General features: G+C 37.9%; 1 protein-coding gene across 3 annotated transcripts in view; it reads left to right on the top strand.

Annotated features, from left to right (window-relative positions):
- Window positions 1-24,933, top strand: part of CCDC57 (coiled-coil domain containing 57) — a 260,478-nt gene that overhangs the window by 36,215 nt on the left and 199,330 nt on the right. For all 3 annotated transcript variants that reach the window (XM_021000950.2, XM_021000949.2, XM_021000948.2), the window contains exon 3: window positions 10,894-11,002. In XM_021000950.2, the coding sequence (XP_020856609.1) occupies window positions 10,894-11,002 (109 nt within the window). The remainder of the gene's footprint in view (window positions 1-10,893; window positions 11,003-24,933) is intronic.

Here is a 24,933-nt window from a genome sequence, read left to right as displayed (position 1 = left end):
GATTACTTATATTATACTTTTATGTTTGAATATGATTTGCTGATGACTTTCCCAGGCTGAGCTTGGTAGGATTTGTACTTAGACTGCTAAGAGGCATGTAGTGTCGTCCGTTGTTAGTTCCTAAACCTATATGAGATGATCTGATCAAGAGGAGGGTGGCTCGCTGAGATTTCTTTGTGCTGTTCTCTTTAAAAAGCAGACAAAGCTATTTTGTCTATATCCATTTAGGTAACTGCAGAAGGATGTTCTGGGGTCAGTGATTACATTCCAGTGTTTAATTTGAGTAAGATAACATAAGGAAAAGTTGTACTCATATACTTTGTCCCTAGCTATTTGTTTCCATGATTTTTTACATCTTCATAGTCTACTCAATATTTTCCTAATTCTTTTTTTAATTGTTTTTAAAATTACGAATGACAAATAATCAACAAAATGAACAGTCTCATATATAAAGATCTGAATAAGAGGACTGTATATATGACATTGTGAATCTATTATATACAATTTATCTTGAAAAATTAAATATTATACCAATTGCTAGTACTAACATTGCTCTGCCTTGTCTTTCTCCTGAGTTTCCTTCTGCTCTTTTGTATATTTTAAAATATTTCATTGATGCTTTTTTTTACACAGCTATCATTTATAACTACCCTCTTCTCCAAAATAAAAGCCTCCATTTTAATACATACAGTTAAGCAAAATAGATTTTTATTTTATGTCTGCCAGAAATCATGTAGTTTTTAAATTTTTTAAATTTTTGTTTTTTCCCAATATTTAAATATTTATTTTTATTTTTCAGCATTCACTTCCACAAGATTTTGAGTTCCAAATTTTTCCCCATCTCTCCCTTCCCCCCACCTCATTCTGAATACCCCTTCCCCTAATCTGCCCTCCCTTCTATCACCCCTCCCCCCTTATCCTCTTCCCCTTCTATTTTCCTGTAGGGCGGATAGATTTCTATACCTCATTTCCTATATATCTTATTTCCCAGTTGCATGTGAAAACATTTGTTTTTAAAACTTTGGGTTCCAAATTCTCTCCCTTCCTCCCTGCCCACCCACCCTCATTGAGAAGGCAAGCAACTCGATATAGGTTATACATGTGTAGTTATGCAAAACATTGCTATAGTAGTCATGTTGTAAAAAACTAACTATATTTCCCTTCATCCTGTCCAACCCCCTGTTTATTCTATTCTCTCTTTTGACCCTCCTCAGAAGTGTTTGCTTCTGATTATCCCCCTCCCCTTATCTGCCCTTCTTGCTATCATTCCACCCCTTATCTCCTTCCCCCCTATTTTTCTGTAGGGTAAGATAGATTTCCATACCCAATTAAGTGTGCATGTTATTCCCTCCTTAAGCCAGATCTGATGAGAGTTAAGATTCACTCATTCCCTTTCACCTTCCCCCACTTCCCCTCCACTGTAAAAGCTTTTTCTTGTCTGTTGTATGTGAGATAATTTACTCCATTCTACTTCTCGTTTTCTTTTTCCCAGCATAATCCTCTCACCCCTTAATTTTATTTTTTAGATATCACCCCTTTGTCTTCAACTCACCCTGTGCCCTCTATCTGTCTGTCTGTCTGTCTATCTATTTTTTCCCTCCAGCTGCCCTAATACATGTTTGTTTTTTTAAATTTATTAGTATTTTATTTTTCCCCACTTACATGTAAAAACAGTTTTTAACATTTGTTTTTAAAACTTTGATTTCCAAATTCTGTCCCTTCCATTCCTCCCTTCCTCACCCCCAGCCCCACTCCCTTGAGAAAGCAAGAAATTCAATATAGGTTGTACATGTGTAATCATGTAAAACATCTTCATGTTAGTAATGTTGTCAAAAAACATAGACCAAAAAAAACCCTCAAGAAAAATAAAGTAAAAGAAGTATGCTTCAGTTTGTATTTAGACATCATCAATTTTTTATCTGGGGATGGAGAATATTTTTCATCATAAGTCCTTTAAAGCTGTCCCATATTGTATTACTGAGAGTAGCTAAGTCATTAATAGCTGATTATTTTACGGTATTGCTGTTGTTTTGTATGCAGCACATTTCCCTTTGTATCAGCTCCTGTAAGGCTTTCCAGGTTTTTCTGAGGGCATTCTGCTTATCATTTCTTATAGTATAGTAGTATTCCATCATAATCACATACCAAAACTTGTTTAGCCATTTCCCAATTGATAGGCATCCCATCCCCTCAATTTCCAGTTCTTTGCTCCCAGAAAAGAGCTGCTATAAATATTTTTATGCATATAGGTCCTTTTCCTCTTTGTTTTTTATCTGTTTTTGGATACAGACCTAGCATGATATTGCTAGGTCAAAGGGTGTGCATGGTTTTATAGTCCTTTGATCATGGTTTCAAATTCCTCTTTAGAAAGGTTGAATCAGTTCACAACTCCACCTGTTGGGCATTTCTGTCTCATTTTCCCCACATCCCCTCCAAAATTTGTGCTTTACCTTTTCTGTCCTATTAGCCAATCTAATAGGTATGAGGTAGTACCTCAGAATTATTTTAATTTGCATTTCTCTTATCAATAGTGAGTTAGAGTATTTTTCATATATCTGTAGATAGTTTTGATTACTTCACCTGAAAACTGATCATATCTTTTGATCATTTATCAATTTAGGAATAGCTCTTATTTTTATAAATTTGACTCAGTTCTCTATATGTTTGAGAAATGAGGCCTTTATCAGAAAAACTCACTTAAAATTTTTTTTCACAGTTACTATTGCTAACTGTATTTCCTTCCATCCTGTTGTTCTCCCCCCCTCCATTTATTCTGTTCTCCCTTCTTTCACCCTATCCTTGCTCAAAGATGTTTTGCTTTTGACTAACCCCTCCCCCAGTCTGCCCTCCCTTCTATCAACCCCCCCTCCCATTCCCTTCCCCTCCTGCTTTCCTGTAGGGTAAGATAGATTTCTATACCCAATTGAGTGTGTATAGAGTGTGTGTTATTCCCTCTTTTGGCCAATTTTCATGAGAGTAAGGCTTACTCACTCCCTCTCACCTCTCCACTCTTTCCCTCCACTGTAAAAGCTTTTTTACCCCCCCAGCCAAAGACAACTTTTATTAAAGATTAGCCATATTAAGGAATCTAAGCATTTGTATCACTAATACAAGTGGGCCAGATCTTAAGAATCTGAGCACTTTAATGGAGACAAGATAAATCTTATATACAGAAAGACTGTGAGAGGGATCCAGGAGTGTAAAAGCTTTTTCTTGCCTCCTTCATGTGAGATAATTTACCCCATTCTACCTTGCCCTTTCTCTTTCTCCCAGTCCGTTCCTCTCTCACCTCTTAATGTTATTTGTTTAGTTATCATACCTTCATATTCAACTCACACCTATACCCTCTGTCTATGTATACTCCTTCTAACTATCCTAATAATGAGAAAGGTCTTTTGAATTACAAATATCTCCCTATGTAGGAATGTTAACCACTTAACCTTATATAAGTCCCTCATGATTTCCCTTTCCTCTTTACCTTTTTATGCTTCTCTTGAATCTTGTATTTGACAGTCAGATTTTCCATTCAGCTCTGGTCTTTTCATCAAGAATGCTTGAAAGTCCTCTATCTCATTGAATGTCCATTTCCCCCCCAAAGGATTATACTTAGTTTTGATTGTAATCCTAGTTCCTTTGCCCTCCAGAATATCATATTCCAAGCCCTCCAGTCCTTTAAGGTAGAAGTTGCTAAATCTTGTGTTATCCTCACTGTGGCTCCACAATACTTGAATTGTTTCTTTCTGGCCACTTGCAATATTTTCTCTTGACTTGAGAACTCTAGAATTTGGCTATAATATTCCTGGGAGTTTTCATTTTGGAATCTCAGGAGATGATTGGTGGATTCTTTCAATTTCTGTTTTACCCTTTGGTTCTAGAATATCAGGGCAGTTTTCATTGATAATTTCTTGAAAGATGATATTTAGGCTCTTTTTTTGATCATGGCTTTCAGGTAGTCCAGTAATTATCTCTCCAGTATCTATTTCCCAGGTGAGTTGTTTTTCCAGTGAGATATTTTACATTCTCTTCTGGTTTTTTTTCATTCTTTTGCTTTTGTTTTGTTATTTTTTGGTTTCCCATACAGTCATTAGCTTCTACTTGCTCTGTTCTAATTTTTAAGGAATTATTTTCTTCAGTGAGCCTTTGTACCCCCTTTTCCATTTGGCCAGTTCTGCTTTTTAAGGCATTCTTCTCTTCATTGGCTTTTTGGGCCTCTTTTACCATTTGGCCTAGTCTATTTTTTAAGATGTTATTTTCTAAAGTTTTTGTTATGTTTCATTTACCAAACTGCTGACTCGTTTTTCATGATTTTCTTGCATCACTCTCATTTCTCTTCCCAATTTTTCTCTACCTCTCTTACTTAATTTTCAAAATACTTTTTGAGTTCTTCCACGGCCTGAGACCAACTCATATTTTTCTTAAAGGCTTTGAATGTAGGAACTTTGACTTTGTTTTTGTCTTCTGAGTGTATGTATTTTGATCTTCTTTGTCACCACAGTAACTTTCTATAGTCAGATTTTTTTTTCCATTGTTGTTTGCTCTTTTCCCCTGCCTATTACTTGACTTTCAATTGTTTGTTAAAATAGAGCTCCACTTCCAGGGTGAAGGGTGCACTGTCTCAAGCTTCAGGGGAAAGAGCTTTGTGCAGCTGTTTTCAGAGATATTTCTAGGGACCTGTAAGTTTTCAATTCTTCCAGGGTGGTACAATTTTTTTTTAAGCAATTGGGGTTAAGTGACTTGCCTAGAATCGCACAGCTGGTAAGTGTCAAGTGTTTGGTTGGAGGCCAGATTTGAACTCAGCTCTTCCTGACTTCAGGGCTGGTGCTCTATCCATTGCGCCACCTAGCTGTCCCAAGGTGGTACGATTTAGGAGAGATGTTTACTACCCCCCTGGCTTGAGTAGTGCTCTTGTCTATGAGTGTGACCACAAGCACTGTTTTCTGCCCTGGAACTGTGAGGAGGGTCCCCCCTCCACTGTGGCTGCAACCTCTGGTGTGCTTATGCTGCTCCTCACCATGGGACAGAATCCTGCCTCAGTGCTAGCAAAAACACCCCTGTAATCTCCTTCTGACCAGTTGTTTGATCTCCTTACTTTCTGTGAGAAAGGAGAACTCCAGAAGTAGCTGCTGCCACTGTGGATTCAGTGGTTCCCAAGGCCTGCTCCTGGTTTGCTTTGTCTGGGTTTATGTTGGCGCAGCCTGTGCTAGACTGTGCTTCACTGTCACCCAGGTGGGACAGATCTTTCCTGCTGACCTTCTAAGTTGTCTTTAGCTGGAAAATTATTTCACTCCATCCTTTTTTGGGTTCTCCTGCTGCAGGGATTGTTTTATGTCATTATTTAAAGGTATTTGGAGGGGTTTTGAGGAGAGCTTAAGCAAGTCACTGCCTTTCTCTGCCATCCTGGCTCCTTCCTCAGAAAACATGTTTTTATTGTGTTAATTGTTCTCTTACTCCGCTTATTTTACTCTGCATCAGTTCATACAAGTTTTTCCAAGTTTCTCTGAATCTGTCACTTTCATCATTTTTTACAATTATGTTCATATACCACAATTTATCCAGCCATTCCCTAATTGATGGTTAGCTATTTTGTTTACATTTCTTTGGTACAATGAAGTGTTCTGTAAATATTTTTGTACATATGGATCCTTTTCTTTTTTCTTTCATCTCTTCAGTTTATGTATCTAGTAGAAGTATCTCTGGGATAAACAATATGCAAAATTTAGTGACTTTTTGTGCAGTTCCAAATTGTTTTCCAGAATGGTTGAACTATTTTACAACTCTGTTAATTGTGCTTTAATCTACTTGTCCTCCTATAACCTCTTTAACAACTCTCATTTTCCCTTTTTGTCATCTTTGTCAATCTGATCAGTGGAATTAGCATTTTTCTAATTATTAGTGATTTGGAACATTTTTTTTCCATGTATTTGTTGATAGCTTGGATTTCTTTCCTTGAGAATTGCCTGTTTATATCCTTAGACTGTTTATCTATTGGATGTCTCTTGTATTTATGTATTTGAATCAATTCCTTATATGTCTTAGATTTTAGACCTTATTAGAGAAATTTGCTACAACGCTTTCCTAATTCTCATAAAACACATTCAATTCAACAAGCATTTATTAGGCATTACTGTGTGTATATGCACTCTGTTAGATGTTAGGGATCAAAAAGAAAAAAAATGAAATACTCCTTTGTCCTAGCCCTTAAGGAATTGTATTCAACTGGGGAATACAACAGAGATCAATAAATAAATGGAATGAGAGAGCAATGACAACTGAGGTAATCAGAAAGGGCTTTTATGAAAGGTAGACCTGAGCTAAGTCTTTCTTATTTTTTTATGTTTAGGCAGTTGGGGTTAAATGATTTGCCTAGGGTCACATAGCTAGTAAGTGTCAAGTGTTTGGTCTGAGGATGGATTTGACCTGAGGTCCTCCTGACTTCAGGGCCGGTGCTCTATCCACTGCGCCACCTAGCTGCCTCCTGAGTTAAGTCTTAAAAGAAGCTAAGAATTTTAAAGTGACAAAGGTGAGGAGGGGTCACAGTCTAAGAATGGAGGAACCTTCTTGAAGGCATTGAGGTGGGACTTAAAATGCTGAGTTTGAGGAACATAATGGAAACCCATTTAATTATAAACAATGAAGACATGGTCATGGTCACCAAAACCACCTGTAATAGCTTGGCCTCACCAGAACTTTCCAACCATGTAGTGTTGAACTGGGCTTCTTTTGAGAGAAGGGAGCAAACTATCATTCTTTCCCATAAGTCAGTGCTGAGAATTCAGTTCAAGAAGTGATAATTACGTTCTGGGAATATGGGAGATAAAAGAAGCATATGACACACTTTGTGTTCCTATAGCATTCACGGTTTAGATAATGCATAGTTCTTTTGGACTTTGCCATTGGTTGTGAGATCCTCCAACTCTGTATACCTCAGACAGCCTTATTCCTAAGGTGGAATCCAATATAGGTAAGCACTAGCTATGGAGAAGATGACAATTATGATAAGAAATGGGTCAAGCTAGGTGACTATTTTAGGTTGGGTGTCATAGAACATGACATCTTGATAAGACAGGATTACCCTGATTCAAAGTCTGATTCAATTATATAGGTCTGGGGTCAGTCAGTAAACATTTATTAAGCACCTGCTATGTGCTAGTCACTCTTGGGGAAACAAAGAAAGGCGAAAGACTATCTTTGCTCATAAGGAGATTGTAGTCTAATGGGGGAAGACAACATTGTCCATTAGAGGAAGTAGAAAAGTTTGTTAAACCTCCAGAATCAATTAAAATCTTCGCTGTTTGGCTTTTTTTTTTAATAAAATTTTATTTTTCCCCCAATTGCACAGAAAAACATTTTTAACTTATTTTTTTTTAAATTCCAAATTCTATCCTTCTCTCCTTTTTCTCTTCCCTTCTTGAGATAGTCAGCAATCTGGTATAGGTTATATGTGTGCAATAATGTAAAACGCATTTCCATATTAGTTGTTATATGGAAGAAAACAGAAACAAAAAAAGAAAGAAAAGAAACAAAGATAGATAAATAGTATGCTTTGGTTTGTATTCAAATGCTATCAGTTCTTTCTCTGGAGGTGGATAGCATTTTTCATCATGAGTCTTTTGGCATTGGCATTAATGAGAATAGCTAAGTCATTCACAGTTGTTTATCATACAGTATTGTTGTTTCTGTGTACAGTGTTCTCCTGGTCCTGCTCACTTCACTCTGCATCAGGTCACGTAGGTCTTTCCAGATTTTTCTGAAATCATCATGCTTGTCATTTCTTTCTTTCTTTCTTTCTTTTTTTTTTTGGTGAGGCAATTGGGGTTAAGTGACTTGCCCAGAATCACACAGTAAGTGAGTGTTATGTGTCAGAGGCCAATTTTGAGCTCAGATCCTCCTGAATCCAGGGCTGGTGCTCTATCCACTGCACCAGCTAGCTGCTCGTCATTTCTTATAGCACAATAATAGTCCATTACAATCATATACTACAACATGTTTAGTTATTTTTCATTTGATGGGCATCCCTTTGATTTCCAATTCTTAGCCACCACAGAAAGAATTGCTATAAATATTTATGTACAAATAGATCCTTTTCCTTTTTAAAAAATTTTTAAATCTCTGGGATATGGACATAGTAGTGATATTATTGCTGGATCAAAGGATATGCACAGTTTTATAGCCCTTTGGGCATGGTTCTAAATTGCTTTCCAGAATGGTTGGATCAATTCACAGCTCCACTAACAGTACATTAAAGTCCCAGTTTTCCCACATCACCTCCAGCATTTATCATTTTTCTTTTCTGTCATATTAGCCAATCTGATAGGTATGAGGTGGTACCTCAGAGTTGTTTTAATTTGCATAATCAGTAGTGATTTAGAGCATTTTTCCATATGACTATAGATAAGCATAACTGCCTGTTCATATCCTTTGACCATTTATCAATTGGGGAATGACTTGTATTCTTATACATATGATTCACTTCTTTATATATTTGATAAATGAGGCCTTTATCAGAGATACTTGCTGTAAAAATTATTTCCCAGCTTTCTGCTTTCCTTCTAATCTTGGTTCCATTGGTTTTGTTCGTACAAAGCCTTTTTGATTTTACATAATCAAAATTATCCATTTTACATTGCGTAATATTCTTTCTCTCTTGTTTGGCCCTAAATTCTTCTCTTATCCACAGACCTGACAGGTAAACTATTTCATGCTCCCTTAGTCTGCTTATATATTACCCCTTCTGTTTAAATCATGGACCTATTTTGACTTTATCTTGGTATACAGTGTGAGATATTGGTCTATACCTAATTTCTGCCAAACTGCTTTCTAGTTTGCCTAGTAATGTTAGTCAAATAGTGAGTTCTTGTTCCAACAGCTTGGATCTTTGAGTTTATCAAATAATAAATTACTGTGGTGATTTACCACAATGTGTTGTGTTCCTAATTGATTCCACTGATCCACCACTCATTTTCTTAGCCAGTATCATATTGTTTTGATGATTAACGCTTTATGATACATTTCTATGTACTCTGCAATCCAGTGACATTGACCTCCTTGCCATTCCTTGATCAAGAATCTCCATCTCCTGACTCTATCCATGCATTTTCATTTACTCTCATGCCCTGAATGTTCTCTTTCTCCTTACCTGTCTCTGTCTTCCTTGACTTCCTTTAAGAATTCATCTAAAATCTCACCTTCTACAAATCTACACCCATAATGCTGGTGTCTTCCATCTGATATTATCTCTAATTTGTTCTGAATATATCTTGTTTCTACATAGCTATTTGCATGTTATCTCACCAATTAGGCTGTGAGCTCGTTGAGGGCCAGGACTACTTTTGCCTTTCTTTGTATCCCTAGCACTTAGTAAATGCTTATTGACTTAAACTTGACAATGACTTAATAAGAGAAATGCAAATCAAAAAATCCCTGACGTTTCACCTCACACCCAGCAATTTGGTTGAGTTGACATACTTAGTTTTGGATGGGTTTTGGGAAGATAGGCAGGAATATTAGTGCATTTTACAATTATTCAGGAAAACACTTTGGAATTAGGCAAATAAAGTAACTATAATGTCTATAGCCTTTGACTCAAAGATTCCATTACTGGGAGATGAGATACCACCAAACAGAAACACTATCCCTCTCTCTTTTATCTCAGTCATATTCTATACTCCCAGGCTTCCTAGATAGGTTCCCTCAATGTGCTTTAAGCCTAGAAGTTCATGGCCAAAGTAGTCTGGGAAACTGATCTAAAAACAGTATTGCCCAGTGTGTCATGTACTTATTGGACGCTACAGACTGTATATATTAATACTACCTAAGACATATTCATGTGCATTAGGATCTTTGATTCTCACAATAATAGAGTAAATAAAATAGGGTGGAGACTACAGGAATTATTATCCTCATTTTAAATGGGTAAGAAAACTCAAAGTCAAAAAGATTGTATCATTTACCAAAATTAGAATCCGGGTCCCTCTTAACTATAAGTCCAGTACTCTTTCCACTACCCTAATAGTCATGAAAGTTTTGTAATCTCTCCTTGTCAGTTGGAAGATTAGAATCATATTATCTAAGAGTTGGAAAGGACCTCAGAGGACACCTAATTTTACTCCAACTTAGCAAAAACTTTTCAAATTAATGTATTCAAATTATCCATTTTGCATTTTATTATGTTCTGTGTCCTCCCGTTTGGTCATGAATTAGTCAATGCTTCGCTTAAAGCATAGTAACCAGAACTGACTATACCTTAGTGACCAGCACCTAGTGGTATAGGTGTGATCTAGCTGCAGTGGACATTGGGACTATAATCTCCTTCATTCTGGAGTAATTTTGAACACATCCCAAGGAAGATTGATCTTGGACTTGAAATATTTTATTTTATATACTTTTATTTTCACTTAAATGGGATTTGTCATGGATTCTGCCTTTGGGACGCCAGGATTTGATAGGTAAACTTTCACCTTATCTTGCTCAGAACCATCACTTCCTGGACATCTTCACATCATACAGCAGCCCAGTCCCTTTTCTGCCTTTTAGTTCTCCATTAGAATATAAGCAACTTGAGGGCAAGGACTGTCTTGCATGGTTTTTTTTTAGATTTCTGCTACTTAGTACTGGTACATTATGAATGCTTAAATGTTCTCTCTGTCTAGCAAGATATCTAAGGCTGTAAACTCCTATGAGGCTGGGACTTTCTGTAGTCTAAGCTAGCTATTTTTTATATAAAATATGTACATAGCGTATGTATATATAAGACACATTTAAATGCTTAATAAAAAGAAAACCCTTGAACAAACTTCCTGAGAGATAATTTTTAGCAATAATTCCTTTATAAGAAAGCCTTTGTATCTATCCCTAGCTTAAGGTTTCTTTTATTACTATATTTTCTTGTTGTAGCAACAAGAACTGTGAAATTGACCACCATCGGGAACAATATGAAAAGTTGAAGTGGCAACTGGAAAGAAAACTCCAGGAACTGGATGGTGAACTTGCTTTGCAGAAACAGGTATGATATATTTGGAAGCCTTTTCTGCTGCTTTCTGACCACCAAGGCTAGACTTTGAGGCTATTTTATTTTATTTTTTTCAAAGTTATTTGGAGTTAAGTGATTTGCCCAGGGTCACATAGCTACTAAGTGTGTGAGACCAGATTTGTACTCAGGTCTTCCAGACTCCAGGGTCAGTGCTCTGTCCACTGTGCCACCCAGCTGCCCGCTTTGAGGCTATTTTAAAAAGTCCCAGGCTGAGGAAAAGGAGATTGGCAGTTTTTTCAAACACAGATTACATCTCTGACTGTTCAGGTAGAATTGTCTGCATAAGTTCTCATTGCCTAAAAATCTAAAGAGGAATAAAATTAACATATTTGGGAGTCTGGCATATATCACATCTCTAGAAATCTACCAGAATGCTTCATTCCCCAATTTTGAATAAATCTAAGAGTCCCTTAATCAATGATTTGGGGAAATATAAAGTAGCATATAATCATTCCAGTCCCCTCCAACACCACCTGACTCTAAAATAGAAGGATAATTTTCAGCTTCCTTTAAATTATACTAGCTGAATCTCTCTCAATAGACATTAGTATGTAAATCTTATTGTAATTCTAAATATAGATTTGGTAATTGACAAGCACAGCCCCAAATCAGCAGATGCTCTTGCTTTTTGAAATTCTTAGTTCTAACATCTGTGAAATCCTAACCCTGATAAGGAAGAGGTCTAAATCAGAGGTGTCAGACACACAGCCTGCTGACCAGTAACTCCCAAGTACAGCCTGAACCAGACTGAAATGAATATTTAAGAAATACACAAATATTTAACAAAATAATAAAAAATACAATAAAACATAGATAATGTTAATATGTTGTTTCTTAAGTCAGTATGTGCCCTACAGGGATCCTTTTGTGCAGGTTAGTAGATCCTGTTTCTATTTGAGTTTGACATCACTGGTCTGAAGGACACATATACTATTCCTAAAAATTGAGGGCTTGATTCCAAAATTCACAGGATACCAGAAATGTTCTAGGTGAAAAGATAGTATTACTTTTGCTCACTACTGACTTCATGGAGATGGAAAGTGGTGCCACTTAACTGTCTACCTGCCTTAGATTCAGGATAATCGTGTCCAAAAAGTAGCCATGTTTTCTCAAATAAACTGAAATCACTTAGCAAAATAGCACAGGAAGGGAAGAGAAGAGAAAAGGGCCCAGGACAGGGCCTTCAGAGATACCCATGGTTTAATAGGCATGACCTGGTTCAAGATCCAGCAAGGAAGACTGAGAAGAAACAGTCAGATAGGAGTAGAACGAGGAGAGATTGTTGTCACAAAATTCTAGAGAGAAGAGAGTATCAAAGAGAAGAGGATGCTCAACTGTGTCAAAGGCTGCCAAGAGATGAAGAAGGAGGAGGAACAAGAAAAGGCTATTAAATAAATTAAATAATTAAGAGATCATTGGCAGCTTTGGAGAGAGCAGTTTCAGTTGAATGATGAAGTTGGAAGCCAGATGGCAGAGTTAAGAAGAGAATGAGAAAAAAGGAAATGAAAGCATTGATTACAGACAATCTTCTCAAGGAGTTTAGTCACAGAGGAGAAGAGAAAGATACAGGATGACAACTAGCAGGGATGGATGAATCAATTGAGGGTTTTTTAAAGATTGGAGAGATACAGGTGTGTATGTAGGCAATAGGGAACCAACAAGTAGACAGGGAGAGATTGAAGATAGATAAGAGAGTAGAAATGATAGAGGAGGCAGTCTGAATGGAATGGGGTCACTTGTGTATGTAAAGGGGTTTGCCTTGTCAAGGAAAAGGGTTACGTCTCCTTGTGAGTCAGGGGTGAAAGAGGAGATAATGGGGGAAGGCATCTGAGTGATAAGAGATGAGTGGAAAAAAAAGAATTTCTCAGCAAATATCCTCAGTTTTTTTAAATGAAATATAAATAAGGTTCTTATTTGAGAGTTCGATGAGAAAGGAGATTTATGGAAGGTTTGAGTGTGAAAAAATTATGATCAGATTATGATCAAAATATATTCAGAGTTCATAAGCATGGAAGTGGTGGGTGATGGCACAAGATCAAGGGTATGATCAGCAAAAGATTATCATCAAATAAAACAATTTTAGAGTTTTTGAACATAGGAATGATTGATAAGTAAATTCAAAATACAAATGAAGGATTCCTTACCCCATACTGGACCACACATGCCCTTCTCTCTTCTCTCTCATGCTACCAGTGATGCCTGTCAGGTAGAAGTGGTGAGCAAAAAGCAACAGGCCTAATTGAGGCATAGTGTTGGCAGTGGGAAATGGAACAATTCATAAAACAACCCTCTACCTTTCTAAAAAAAGATCACTAGATATGATGGTTAGGGTTGTATAGTGTTATTACTTATAGTGCTATACTTTAGGTATGTTGTAGTTTAAATAGGCTTTTGTGTACTGGTCTGAGAATATATATAATCCTGTTTGAATAGGAAAGTATGTTCTCAGTTTGAAAAGGTTTATAGATTGAGTGTTGCATATAATTGCAACTTCTAGGCATGATGTGAATACTTATGTACTACCAGAGTCCTCCCCTACCCCTGCAAAATTATTTTGTTTTTGCATATATGTATGTATACATACATATATATACATATATATATATATATATATAGTATTTATTTGCATGTTATTTCTGCACAGCTTTCCTCCTCCCCCCTTTACCCCAATATATCCATATAAGGATATATATATATCTATGGAGTATCTTCGGTTTTTGTTTTTGTTTTCCCAGTCAGTCAATAAACATTTATTAAGTTGTCAAGGGCAGTGCTAAATCCTGGGGATACAAAGAAAGGCAAAAGATCATCCCTTCCATCTGGAGGAAGACTTTAGAGGAAGCATGATAAAGACTTGGAGTCTAGCCAGGCCATGAATAATGAGATAGATAGCTGCTCTAGGCCCCCTCTTTAAATGGAAAATCTTGTAGGAGCTCTCCACTGACTGACTTTTATGTATACATTCAAATATATGTCCTCTTCAAAGTGGATATTCTATTCTTATACATATAATGCTGGAATTTCTCTTTGAGAATTGCCTTCATGGGGCAGCTAGGTGGTGCAGTGGATAGAGCACTGGCCCTGGAGTCAGGAGGACCTGAGTTCAAATCCAGTCTCAAACACATAACACTCAATTAGCTGTGTGACTCTGGGAAAATCGCTTAACCCTAATTGCCTCACCAAAAAAAAAAAAAAGAGAGAGAGAGAGAGGGAGAGTATTGCCGTCAGAACCTATGGCACATTCTTTTGAATATTCAAAGTGATTAGAAGTCTTTTTTTTTTTAATTTTTGGAAACGGCCAAAAGTTCTTTGGAATTAAGTCTGATGAATGAGGTGGATGATCCAGCTTGAATAATATCATTCATTTTTGCTCAAAAATGGTCTATAACAAAAAATAAGGCTCTTGCCTTGCCTCATAAATTGGCCCTAAAGACATTCCATAGTTTTAGAATGTTTTAAGCAATGGCAGTATTGAAAGGATAACTAGATAATCTTCCAAGGATTTACTTTGAATGATGATACATTTGGATTTGGACTTTTGGTATATTTATTAAAAGTTTAGTGATACTCTGTACTTTGTATTAGAGGCCCATTTGGGAGGTCCACAGGCCTCACAAGAAAATCATTTGGATCACTTCATGTTCTCACTTTAGATGTAATTCTTTTGCCCCCTAGTGGCTACAACCTACAATGTGCCTGTTTGTTAGAATCCCTGAACTGTGAATTCCTGGGATTCAAAGGAATAGTTATATGCCAGTATTAATTGGGAAAACCAAAATTAGACTAGAATCCAACTAATGCTGTGACTTAAATATTTTCTTGTCCTAAATCTTCTCCCTCCAAAAATTCTTATGAGTCCACATGTTTCATAATACATCTCAAAATTAGGTAAAAAGATTTAATTTGTGTGCCTGCCTTCTGAATGCCTTCTAAGTAGAGGCCCTTTACTCTAGTTCAGCCCTTTGCTGTTAGAGAATTTTGAGATAAAATGTGGCATTTACTTCAAACTTGCTATAATTATCTCATTTATTTGGAGTTTTTGTTCTTGGAAGGAATTCAGATTTCTAGCATATTACTGTTGTGTTTATCCTTTGTTCTCGAAGATGATCATGACATCAGGGAGATGATGACATGACTTGCAGTTGACTTTGATTTGGGTGAGAGAGGGCTGTGCAGGGTCACTAGCCTCACTTTCTCCTTTAGAGCCATCTGGGTCTAGTGGCCAGATATTCATCAGGATGACTAGAGATGGCCCAGATTGCTATGGGAGACCCTGGCCCTTTTAAGCTAAGGTCTTTTCAGGTTCTCACTTTGAGTGAGGTAACGCCCAGTCAGTGAATAGGCCTCTTTAAGAAGTGAGTCAAGCAATGGCCCCTTTCTTTTCTTTTCTTTCCTTTCCTTTCCTTTCCTTTCCTTTTCTTTTCTTTTCTTTTCTTTTCTTTTCTTTTCTTTTCTTTTCTTTTCTTTTCTTTTCTTTTCTTTTCTTTTCTTTTCTTTTCTTTTTTTTCTTTTTTTTTTGAGGCAATTGGGGTTAAGTGACTTGCTCAGGGTCACACAGCTAGTAAGTGTCAAGTGTCTGGTCTGAGACCAGATTTGAACTCAGGTCCTCCTGTCTCCAGAGCAGGTGCTCTATCCATTGCACCACCTAGCTGCCCCTGATGGCCCCTTTAATTTAAAAAAAAAAATCAAATTGGGAGGGGAAGACCCTTAGGCAACTGTTTCTGTAGGATGTTAGGATCTTCAGAATATGACAGTATAGAGAGAAGTACCTTTATCTACCTTCATTAATACTAGACTCTGGTTGAAGCAAAATTTAAAAAAAATCACAGAACTTGTTGCTTTCTCAGGCCAACCTGCAGGTAAATAGTAGGCTATCTGTCTGCTGTCTTTGCTCTGTCTTAACAAGAAACAAGTTGCTCTTCGCTGTTTGAAAGGCTAACCAGAGACAAAAGCAAGCTCTCTTCAAGGTATAAAAAGCTGCTTGTGTACTCAGGTTGGGGGAAATTCTTCTAAACTCTTCTATAGTTTCATGATGCTTAATAAAACTTCTTTTGATCTGTACTCTAAATTATGAGCTGTGAGTTATTTTTTTCCAAGACACTTTTGGTGTATTATTTAGGAAACCAGTACATGGTCTGTGTGGGAGAATCTATGATCAGCAGCCTCTGTTTAAGCCCCAGGGTGCCTTAAAAGTAAGAGGATTATTTTAAAATCTCTCTTTCCATGGTTTTGAAGGGGAGTTCCACATAGGCTTCATAACCCATCAGAGGCATCTGGAATCCCTTACATTTTTCCCCCCCTAAAATGGCTCTATAAAATCCTTTATTTCTGTTTTTGTTTTTTGATTCCTTGAAGTGGAATCCTTTGGGATAAATTATTTAATCATCTTCATTCAACAGCACACATCAGATCAAGGTTTAAGTTTTAAAAGAATTGTACTATTATGGGTAGGACATTTTTGAATTGTCTATCTCCTAGAATAGAGACCCCTCTTTAAGGGGTTCTAAAAGAGGAAGCCTTCATAACTTTCACCTCTAGGACGAGCCACTAGGTTGTTTGGTGCAAAAGCCAATGTTTAAAGACTGGGAGAAGGGGAATGTATGCTATAGAACAACATGACTGTGTGTCTGTCAGTTTCCCTGTCTTTCTTTGTGTATCTGGTTTTATGAGTCTTTTGTCAGCACCTGCCTTCCACTTCAGGAGAGCTTTACCATGTATGGTGGGCAGGACCTGGCTACCTGGCTCAGGGTTGGGATGACAGTGGATGCCCTAAATAAACCTCTCCTTTTCATTTTCATCTGGTTGCAATGGGTACAAGTTCGTCTAAGAAAGTTTGAGTTCACTTAAGGGAATCCCAACATATGTATGATTATTATTCTTTTAACATTTATAAGTTTCAGGGCAGCTAGTGGCGCAGTGGATAGAGCACTAGCCTTGGATTCAGGAGGACCTGAGTTCAAATCTGCACTCAGACACATAACACTTACTAGCTGTGTGACCCTGGCAAGTCACTTAACTCCATTGCCTAGCCAAAAAAAACCCAAAACAAACAAAAATGTATAAGTTTCCTGGACAAATAGAACTGTTATGCTTTGGACAACCTCTTGAAATATTTCCCCAAGGGAGGAATATTTGGTCTTGATAAGTAATGTACTATAAGAAAGCTACTTGAAACCTGTAGTTCTAAAGTTTAAGGGGAAAAAAAAGTTATGTTCTCTTTGGCACCCAAACACTTTCAAAGAACCCTGAGGTTTTGCTTCAGAGTCTTCCTGCTTTTGTGGGAATGTTTCAGTGTATGAATGCCAGCAAAATTGTGCTTAAAAAAAAAAAAAGACCTGTTCAATAAGAAGGCAAAAACAGCCTTTAAAAAAGAAAGAAAAAAAATGGACTAGTTTTTTAATGTAGTCAGAACTTTTCAGTGAGGAAGCTTCTAAACTGCTAAAAAATGTCTAGTGTTTATACCCAGTTTTGAGCTGTTCACTTTTTTTCATTCTGATCTTGCCAATCACATTTTTAAAAGGGGCTAACTAGAGTGAAAAGGAATAAGAAAAAAACTCGCTCTCAAAATTGATTGCATTGAAAATTAAAGAAATTAGGGGTGGAGCCAAAATGGAGGGTTAGGGTTAGTTGCCCAGCTGAACTCTCCCAACATTACCTTTAAAACAACTTTAAAATAATGCCTCAGATTGACTTTTGAAATGGCAAAACCAACAAAAAGTCAGGGTGAGACATTTTTCCTGCCTTAGAAAACTTGAGGTCAGCAGAAGTCTGTGACATTGGGGTGGAGGTCTGTCCAGAGTCCACAAACACAGCCATGGCAACAGTGGCCACATGGTCAGAAAGAGATTTACAGGGGACCTTTTGCACAGGGTACAGCTGATGCTGATTGTCAACTCTATTGCTTATGCTCAGGTCACAGATCCAAGGTGGAGAGAAGCACTGGTGGTCAATCACAAGGGAGCAGGGACCTGGGTTACAGTTCCCAGGCAAAGATGCGTGCTAGAGCATGCAGCTACAGGGAATCGGGGGCCCTTTCTGGGTAAAGACCAGAGTGCAGTGATCATTGCTTTCCCAGGATTACACCACCTTGGAAGCACCAGAAATTTATAGATCCTTAGAATTAGATATGGAAATAGCACAGAAAAGCCTAAAGCATGGGACAGTGCTTCCCCAACCCCAGAGCCCAATTTTAACATTAAGTTCAAAGTCAAGAAATAGGCTGAAAAAAATGAGCAAACAACAACAACAACAAAAATAATTTGACCATGAAAAGCTACTGTGGTGTCAGGGAAGACTAAGATAAAAACTCAGAAGAGGATAATATGAAAAAATCTACCCCAAAAAAGCGTCAAAGAAAAATGCTGGGATGTGGAGCCAAGATGGCAGAATAAAGTCAGGGACTCACCTGAGCTCTTTGCGAAAACCCTCCAAATACCTTTTTAAAAATGCCTCTAAACAAATTCTAGAACAGCAGAACCCACAAAAAGATTGAGTGAAACAAATTCCTAGCCCAGGACAACTTGGAAGGTTGGTAGGAAAGATCTGTTGCACCAGGGTTAGAGAGGAGTACAATAGCATGCAGTCCATGCCAGTGTAAACCAGACCCCAGCAAACCTGGAGCAGACCTTGGGAATGACTGAATCACTGGTAGCAATGGTGGATTCCAGACCTCTCATTTCACAGACGCCAGAGACAACTCAGAATGTCAGCAGGAAAGGTCAATCTCACCTGCATAAGAGTAGAGCATGTTCAAGCGCAGACCGTGCTAGCATAGCCCCAGCCCAAGGAAACAAGGAGCAGGCCATGAAAGTGACTGAATCAGCAGCAGTGTCAATGGCTGCTTCCAGAGCTCTCAGCCCACAGGTGGTAAAGGGATCAAACAACTGGTCAGAAGGAGATTTAACAGGGGTCTTTTTGCTAGCACTGAGTCAGGACTGTGTTCCTTTGCCCATACTTGTATCTGGATTGCAGTCTTGGATGGCAGAGCCAGGATGAGGAGGAGCACTAGCACACTAGGGCTTGTAGCTGTGGTGGAGGGGGACCTTCCTCACAGTTCCAGGGCAGAAAAGAGTGCTTGTGGTCACTCACAGACCAGAGCACAGGCCAGGAGAGTAGTAAAAACCTCTCCTTAGATCATATCACCTTGGAATAACTGAAAACTTATAGGTCCCTAGAAGTATCTCTGAAAACAGCTGCACAAAATCCCTGAAGCTTGGGACAGTGTGCCCTCCACCCTGGAAACAGAGCTCTACCTTAATAAACAGTTAAAAGTCAAGTAATAGGCTGGGGAAATGAGCAAACAACAAGACAAAAAAATATGACTATTTAAAATTACTATGGTGACAAGAAAGATCAAAACACACTCAGAAGACAACAAAGTTAAAGCTTCTACATCCAAAGCTTCTAAGAAAAATATGAATTGGTCTCAGGCCATGGAAGAGCTCAAAAAGAATTTTGAAAATCAAGTAAGAGAGGTAGAGGAAAAATTGGGAAGAGAAATGAGAATGATGCAAGAAAATCGTGAAAAACGTGTCAGCAGTTTGGTAAATGAAGCACAGAAAAATACTGAAGAAAATAACACCTTAAAAAGCAGACTAGGCCAAATGGAAAAAGAAGTCCAAAAGCTCACTGAAGAAAATAATTCCTTAAAAAGCAGAATGGAGCAAATGGAAACTAATGACTCTATGGGAAATCAAGAAATTATAAAACAAAGCCAAAAGAATGAAAAAATAGAAGACAATGTGAAATATCTTGTTGGAAAAACAATCACCTGGAAAATAGATATTGGAGAGATAATTAAAAAATTATCAGGCTACCTGAAAGCCATGATCAAAAAAGAGCCTAGACATCATCTTTCAAGAAATTATCAAGGAAAACTGCCCTGATATTCTAGAACCAGAGGTAAAATAGAAATTGAAAGAATCCACTGATCACCTCCTGAAAGAGATCCCAAACTGAAAACTCCCAGGAATATTATAACCAAATTCCAGAGTTTCCAGATCAAGGAGAAAATATTGCAAGTAGCCAGAAAGAAACAGTTCAAGTATTGTGGAACCACAATCAGGATAGCACAAGATTTAGCAGTTTCTACATTAAAGGATAAGAAGGCTTGGAATATGTTATTCCAGAGGTCAAAGGAGCTAGGATTAAAACCAAGAATCATCTACCCAGCAAAACTGAATTTAATCCATGAGTGGGAAAAGTTGATATTCAGTAAGATAGAGGAATTTCATGCATTCTTGAGAAAAAACTAGAGCTAAATAGAAAATTTGACTTTCAAATATGAGACTCAAGAGAAACATGAGGCTCAGAGTGTTAAGATCTGGCCCACTTGAGTTAGTGATCCAAATGCTTAGATTCCTTAAGAGTCTGGCCAATATGGCGGATTCTTTACATCTCACTCATTCCTGATTGATGTTCTAATAAACCTTGTCTTTGGCTAAAAGAAGGTTTGGGTCAAATTCATTTGGGTAGGACCTGTGTGTTGTGATTTTGGGGTACCAGCACCACTAAACCTCCAAACCTCAACATTTTGGTGGCCCATACGGGGAAGCTGCATAACCCCAAACTCTTCTCCATCCAAGACTGGAAGATATGTAAGCTTCTCTCCTCCCCCCTTTGTGCCCTGCAGTTGGGGTTGTTCTCCAAGTGCCTAGGAAGGCTTGGAGGTGCTTTTTGAGCAGACAGTTATGAGGCTGTCTTGTACTTGGCCTGATGCTTTCAGGTCCACTGGTTCAGTTCGAGGCTGTGGACCTGGGTACACTTTCTGCAGCATAGCGGACAAGGATGGACTCCCCTCTCTGGAAGCATATGCCCAATTCTGTCAATTCTCTTGGCACTAGGGAATTGGGAAAACTGCAGATGCTTTTTGGTTCCCTGAGGCTTACATACTCCCTTCCCTCTACACCCCTGGATCCTCCTTTAAGGAGTTTACAGGGGAAAGTTAGAACAGCTAAAAACATCTTAGCAGATTTTAGAGGTTACAACCCTGTTCACTCCCTTCTCTCACTCCCTTCCCTTGGGTCAAGAGGGAATCCCTGTTAACCCTTCTCATAGAAGAAGAGAGTTTCACCCTTCCCTCCTCACCTTCAAATTCCCCCTCACCCACCTGGCCAAAGGAAGGAGGAGGGAGGGGCAGCAGCTACAGCATGGGTCCCACTGGCAATGGCCTTGGGTCCTGGGGCAACTTTTGCCTGGAAGCATCACCCAGGTTCAGCACATCTTGCTCAAACCCCACCCCCAACCTCAACCTCCAGCAGCCATGGGGAGAGAGGGAAGAGGCATGGGTCAAGGTAAAGAAGCTAGCCAGCCTCTGAACTTGGATAAGCCTGGTCTTTTAAAGTTATAGTCTTAACTGTTAATGATGAGATGTTGATTATCTGTGTAAAGTATTCTGGAAATGGATTTAACAAAACTGAAGTCACCTGATTGGTAATGGGTTTGCTTCAAATTGATAAACTTTTTGTATCAGTTATGTCATGCAACTTTTTGTGATTTGTTTACAGCTAAAACAATTTGGCTATTGTTGATTATTGTTTTAATGTGTAAACTTGCCAAAAAGGTTGTTTGAGTTATGGCTTGCTGAGAATTTGCAAGTCCAGGAAAAGTTTTTCCTAACTGTGATTAATGAAACTGCTGTTTGAGGTAAAAGCTCATGGGACCATAAATGATTTTATTTTGAGTTGTCTGATGGATCATAATAATCCATCAATAATCAATAATCCACCATCTGACAGAAATGTCACAAGCTACTCAGAGAGAATGTGATACTGGTGGGAAGTCAGCATTAGGAAAAGCTGAGAGGACAATTTTAGCCTCAGCCTAAGAGCCTCCTGGCTCAGTTTCCCCATTATGTTCCTTTGAAAAGGAATGCTACCCACCTGGCTATTCCTGAGTCTGGCTATAAGATGGATTCGATACCACATAGTTGGAAAGCTGTGAATTATCTGAATTCAAGCAGAGCTAAGGATGTTTTATCCTGAAATATTTGGGCCCTAAATACTGTCCCTGCTTTATCCTTTTATAGCAAATTTCTGTAGTCATAGCAAATAGACAGCAGAAGATGTAAGCACAGTGCAAGTGTGTGAGATCTGGCTGCTTTGACCTGAATGTGTAGTCATTCAGTATACCCTCAAACAACTGAAGTTAAGCCAGAAACATCTTCAATTTGGTTTGGGGAGGAAAATTTCAGTGATAATTGAAGTGAAAGTCGGTCTCTTGGCAAATTCATTTGTGTAATTATTGAACCCAGGGGTGGAAAACTTCTACCAGCAAAAGTGTTACTTAAACTTTTGAAAAAGTAACAAGATCAGATAATCCTGCAGGTCAAAAGTAAATGATTTTAATGGGGCTCTTATACTTTTACTTCTCCCCATATCTGGGCCCTGCAGTTTTTTTCTGTCAGATTTGTGTCTTCCAGACTACAGGCCATCCACCTATGGTTGGTGGCAAACAGCGGGTACCAATGTCCCCCCATTGTACCCTAGATGCTGCCTGGGCTTAGTTCCAGTCAACCTTCTCTTTGGGATCCCCTTGAGGCAGGGACAGCTCTACACCCGTTGCCAGCAGGAAGCAGTTTCAGAAGCCAAGGCCTTTGCCCTCTTGCCTCAAAAGAATTTGGGTTCCATTTGTTTGAGGGGGGAGTGATGGAGATGGGATCTGAACCCCTAAAAGGAAAAGACCATGTCTTTGAGATCTGGACCCCTAAAAGGAAAAGCCTTGGAGTTAAAGAAAGAGCTAAGAGTAATAGAGGAAAAATTGGGAAAAGAAATGAGTGATCAATTAACAGTCTGGTAAAAGAGGACCGAAAAATATTGAGTAAGGTAAGACCTTAAAAAACATAATTACTAATAAAAGAGGCACAAAAATTCACTGAAGAAAAGAACTCCTTAAAAGTTAGAACTGGGCAAGTGGAAGTTAATGACTCTAGGACATCAAAAATTAATCAAAATTAAAAAATGAAAAATAAAATAGAAGAAAATGTGAAATGTCTTATTGGAAAAACAACTGACCTAGAAAATAGTTCTAGGAGAGATAATTATTGAATTACCTAAAAGCCATGATCAAAGAAAGAACCTAAACATCATCTTTCAAGAAATTATCAAGGAAAACTGTCCTGATATCCTAGAACTGGAGGGTAAAATAGAAGTGGAAAGAATCCACCGATCACCTCCTGTGAAAGCTCCAAAGAATATTATACCCAAATCACAGAGCCCTTGTTGAAAGACAAGATACTTCAAGCATCCAGAAAGAAACAATTTAAATATCAAGCAGCCACAGTCAGGATCACACAAGATTTAGTGATTTCCATATTCAAGGAGCAGAGGGCTTAGAATAGAAAATTTGACATTCAGAAAGAAGCATAAAAAGGTAAACATGAAAGGGTAAGAGACTCTAAAGTTAAACTGTTTACATCCCTATATAGAAAGATGATACATGTAACTCCTAAGGACTTTATCATTATTATGGCAGTTATGAGTAATTTACATAGAGACATAGGTGTGAATTGATTACATTGCAATGATCAACAAAAAAATGAAGGGGTGAGAAAGAGGGATACACCGGAAGAAGGAAGAAAGGAGAGTTAAAATGGGGAAAATTTTCTCACAATAAAAGAGGTACACAGGGAGACTTTTTATAATGGAGGGGGAAACAAGGGGTGTGGCAGGAAGTGCTTAAACCTTACTCTCATTGAAATTGGTTCAGAGAGGGAAGAATATATATATATATATATACTTTAAGTTGTTTATACAAATGTAACTTACCCAGTTGGGAAATAGGAGGTAAAAGGAGTAAGGGAAAGTGGAATTATAAAAGGGAGGACTGATTAAGGGAAGCAGTGGTTAGAAGCAAAATAGACTTTTGAGGAGGGATACCTTGTGAATGGAATGAACTCACCCATAAAATGGAAGCAGATAGCAGAATGAATGAGAAACCAGAATCTAATCATATATTGTTTACAAGAGATATACTTGAAACAGAAAGATACACACAGAGTTAAAATAAAGTGCCAGAGCAGAATTTAATATGCTTTAGCTGAAGTAAAGAAGGCAAAGGTAGCAGTCATGACCTCAGACAAAGCAAAAGCAAAAATAGACCTAATTAAAAAGAGATAATCAGGGAAACTACATTTTGTTAAAAGGCACCATAGACAATAAAGTGATATAAACATTTTTTACAGCAAGTTTCTCTGATAAAGGCCTCATTTCTCAAATATATACCAAATATAGAACCGAGTCAAATTTATAAAAATAAGAGCCCAGTTGATAAATGGTCAAAGATATAAATAGGCAATTTTCAGAAGAAATCAAAGCTGCCTAGTCATATGACAAAATGCTCTAAATCACTATTGATTAGAGAAATGCAAATTTAAACAGTTCTGAAGTACCACCACATGCTTATTAGAATTGACAAATGCTGGAGGGATGAGGGAAAAATAGGTATACTAATAAGTTGCTGGTGGAATAGTGAATTGGTCCAGTCATTCTAGAGAACAATTTGGAACTATGCGCAAAGGGCTATAAAACTGCATTACCCTTTGACCCAGCAATACCACTATTAAGTCTATATCCCAAAGAGATAAAAGGAAAAAGACCTATATGTACAAAAATATTCTTTCTGTGGTGCCTAAGAAGTGGAAATATCAAGGTGATGTTTATCAGTTGGGGAATGACTAAGCAAGTTGAGGCATGTGATTGTGATGGAGTACTATTATGCTATAAGAAATGATGAGGTTAGTAGTTTCAGAAAAACATGGGAATACCTATATGAACTGATGGGAAGTGAAGTGAGAAGAACTGGGAGATCATTGAATAGCAATGTGGTAATGATGATCTACTGTGAAAGACTAGGCTACTCTGATCAATACAGTGATCCAAACAATTCCAAAGGATTCATGATGAAAA

The sequence above is a fragment of the Phascolarctos cinereus genome, unplaced genomic scaffold, assembly GCF_003287225.1.
Source record: "Phascolarctos cinereus isolate Bilbo 61053 unplaced genomic scaffold, phaCin_HiC Scaffold_5;HRSCAF=322, whole genome shotgun sequence".
In the NCBI taxonomy this organism is placed as follows: Eukaryota; Metazoa; Chordata; class Mammalia; order Diprotodontia; family Phascolarctidae; genus Phascolarctos; species Phascolarctos cinereus.
This window is presented reverse-complemented; position numbering and strand designations above follow the sequence as displayed.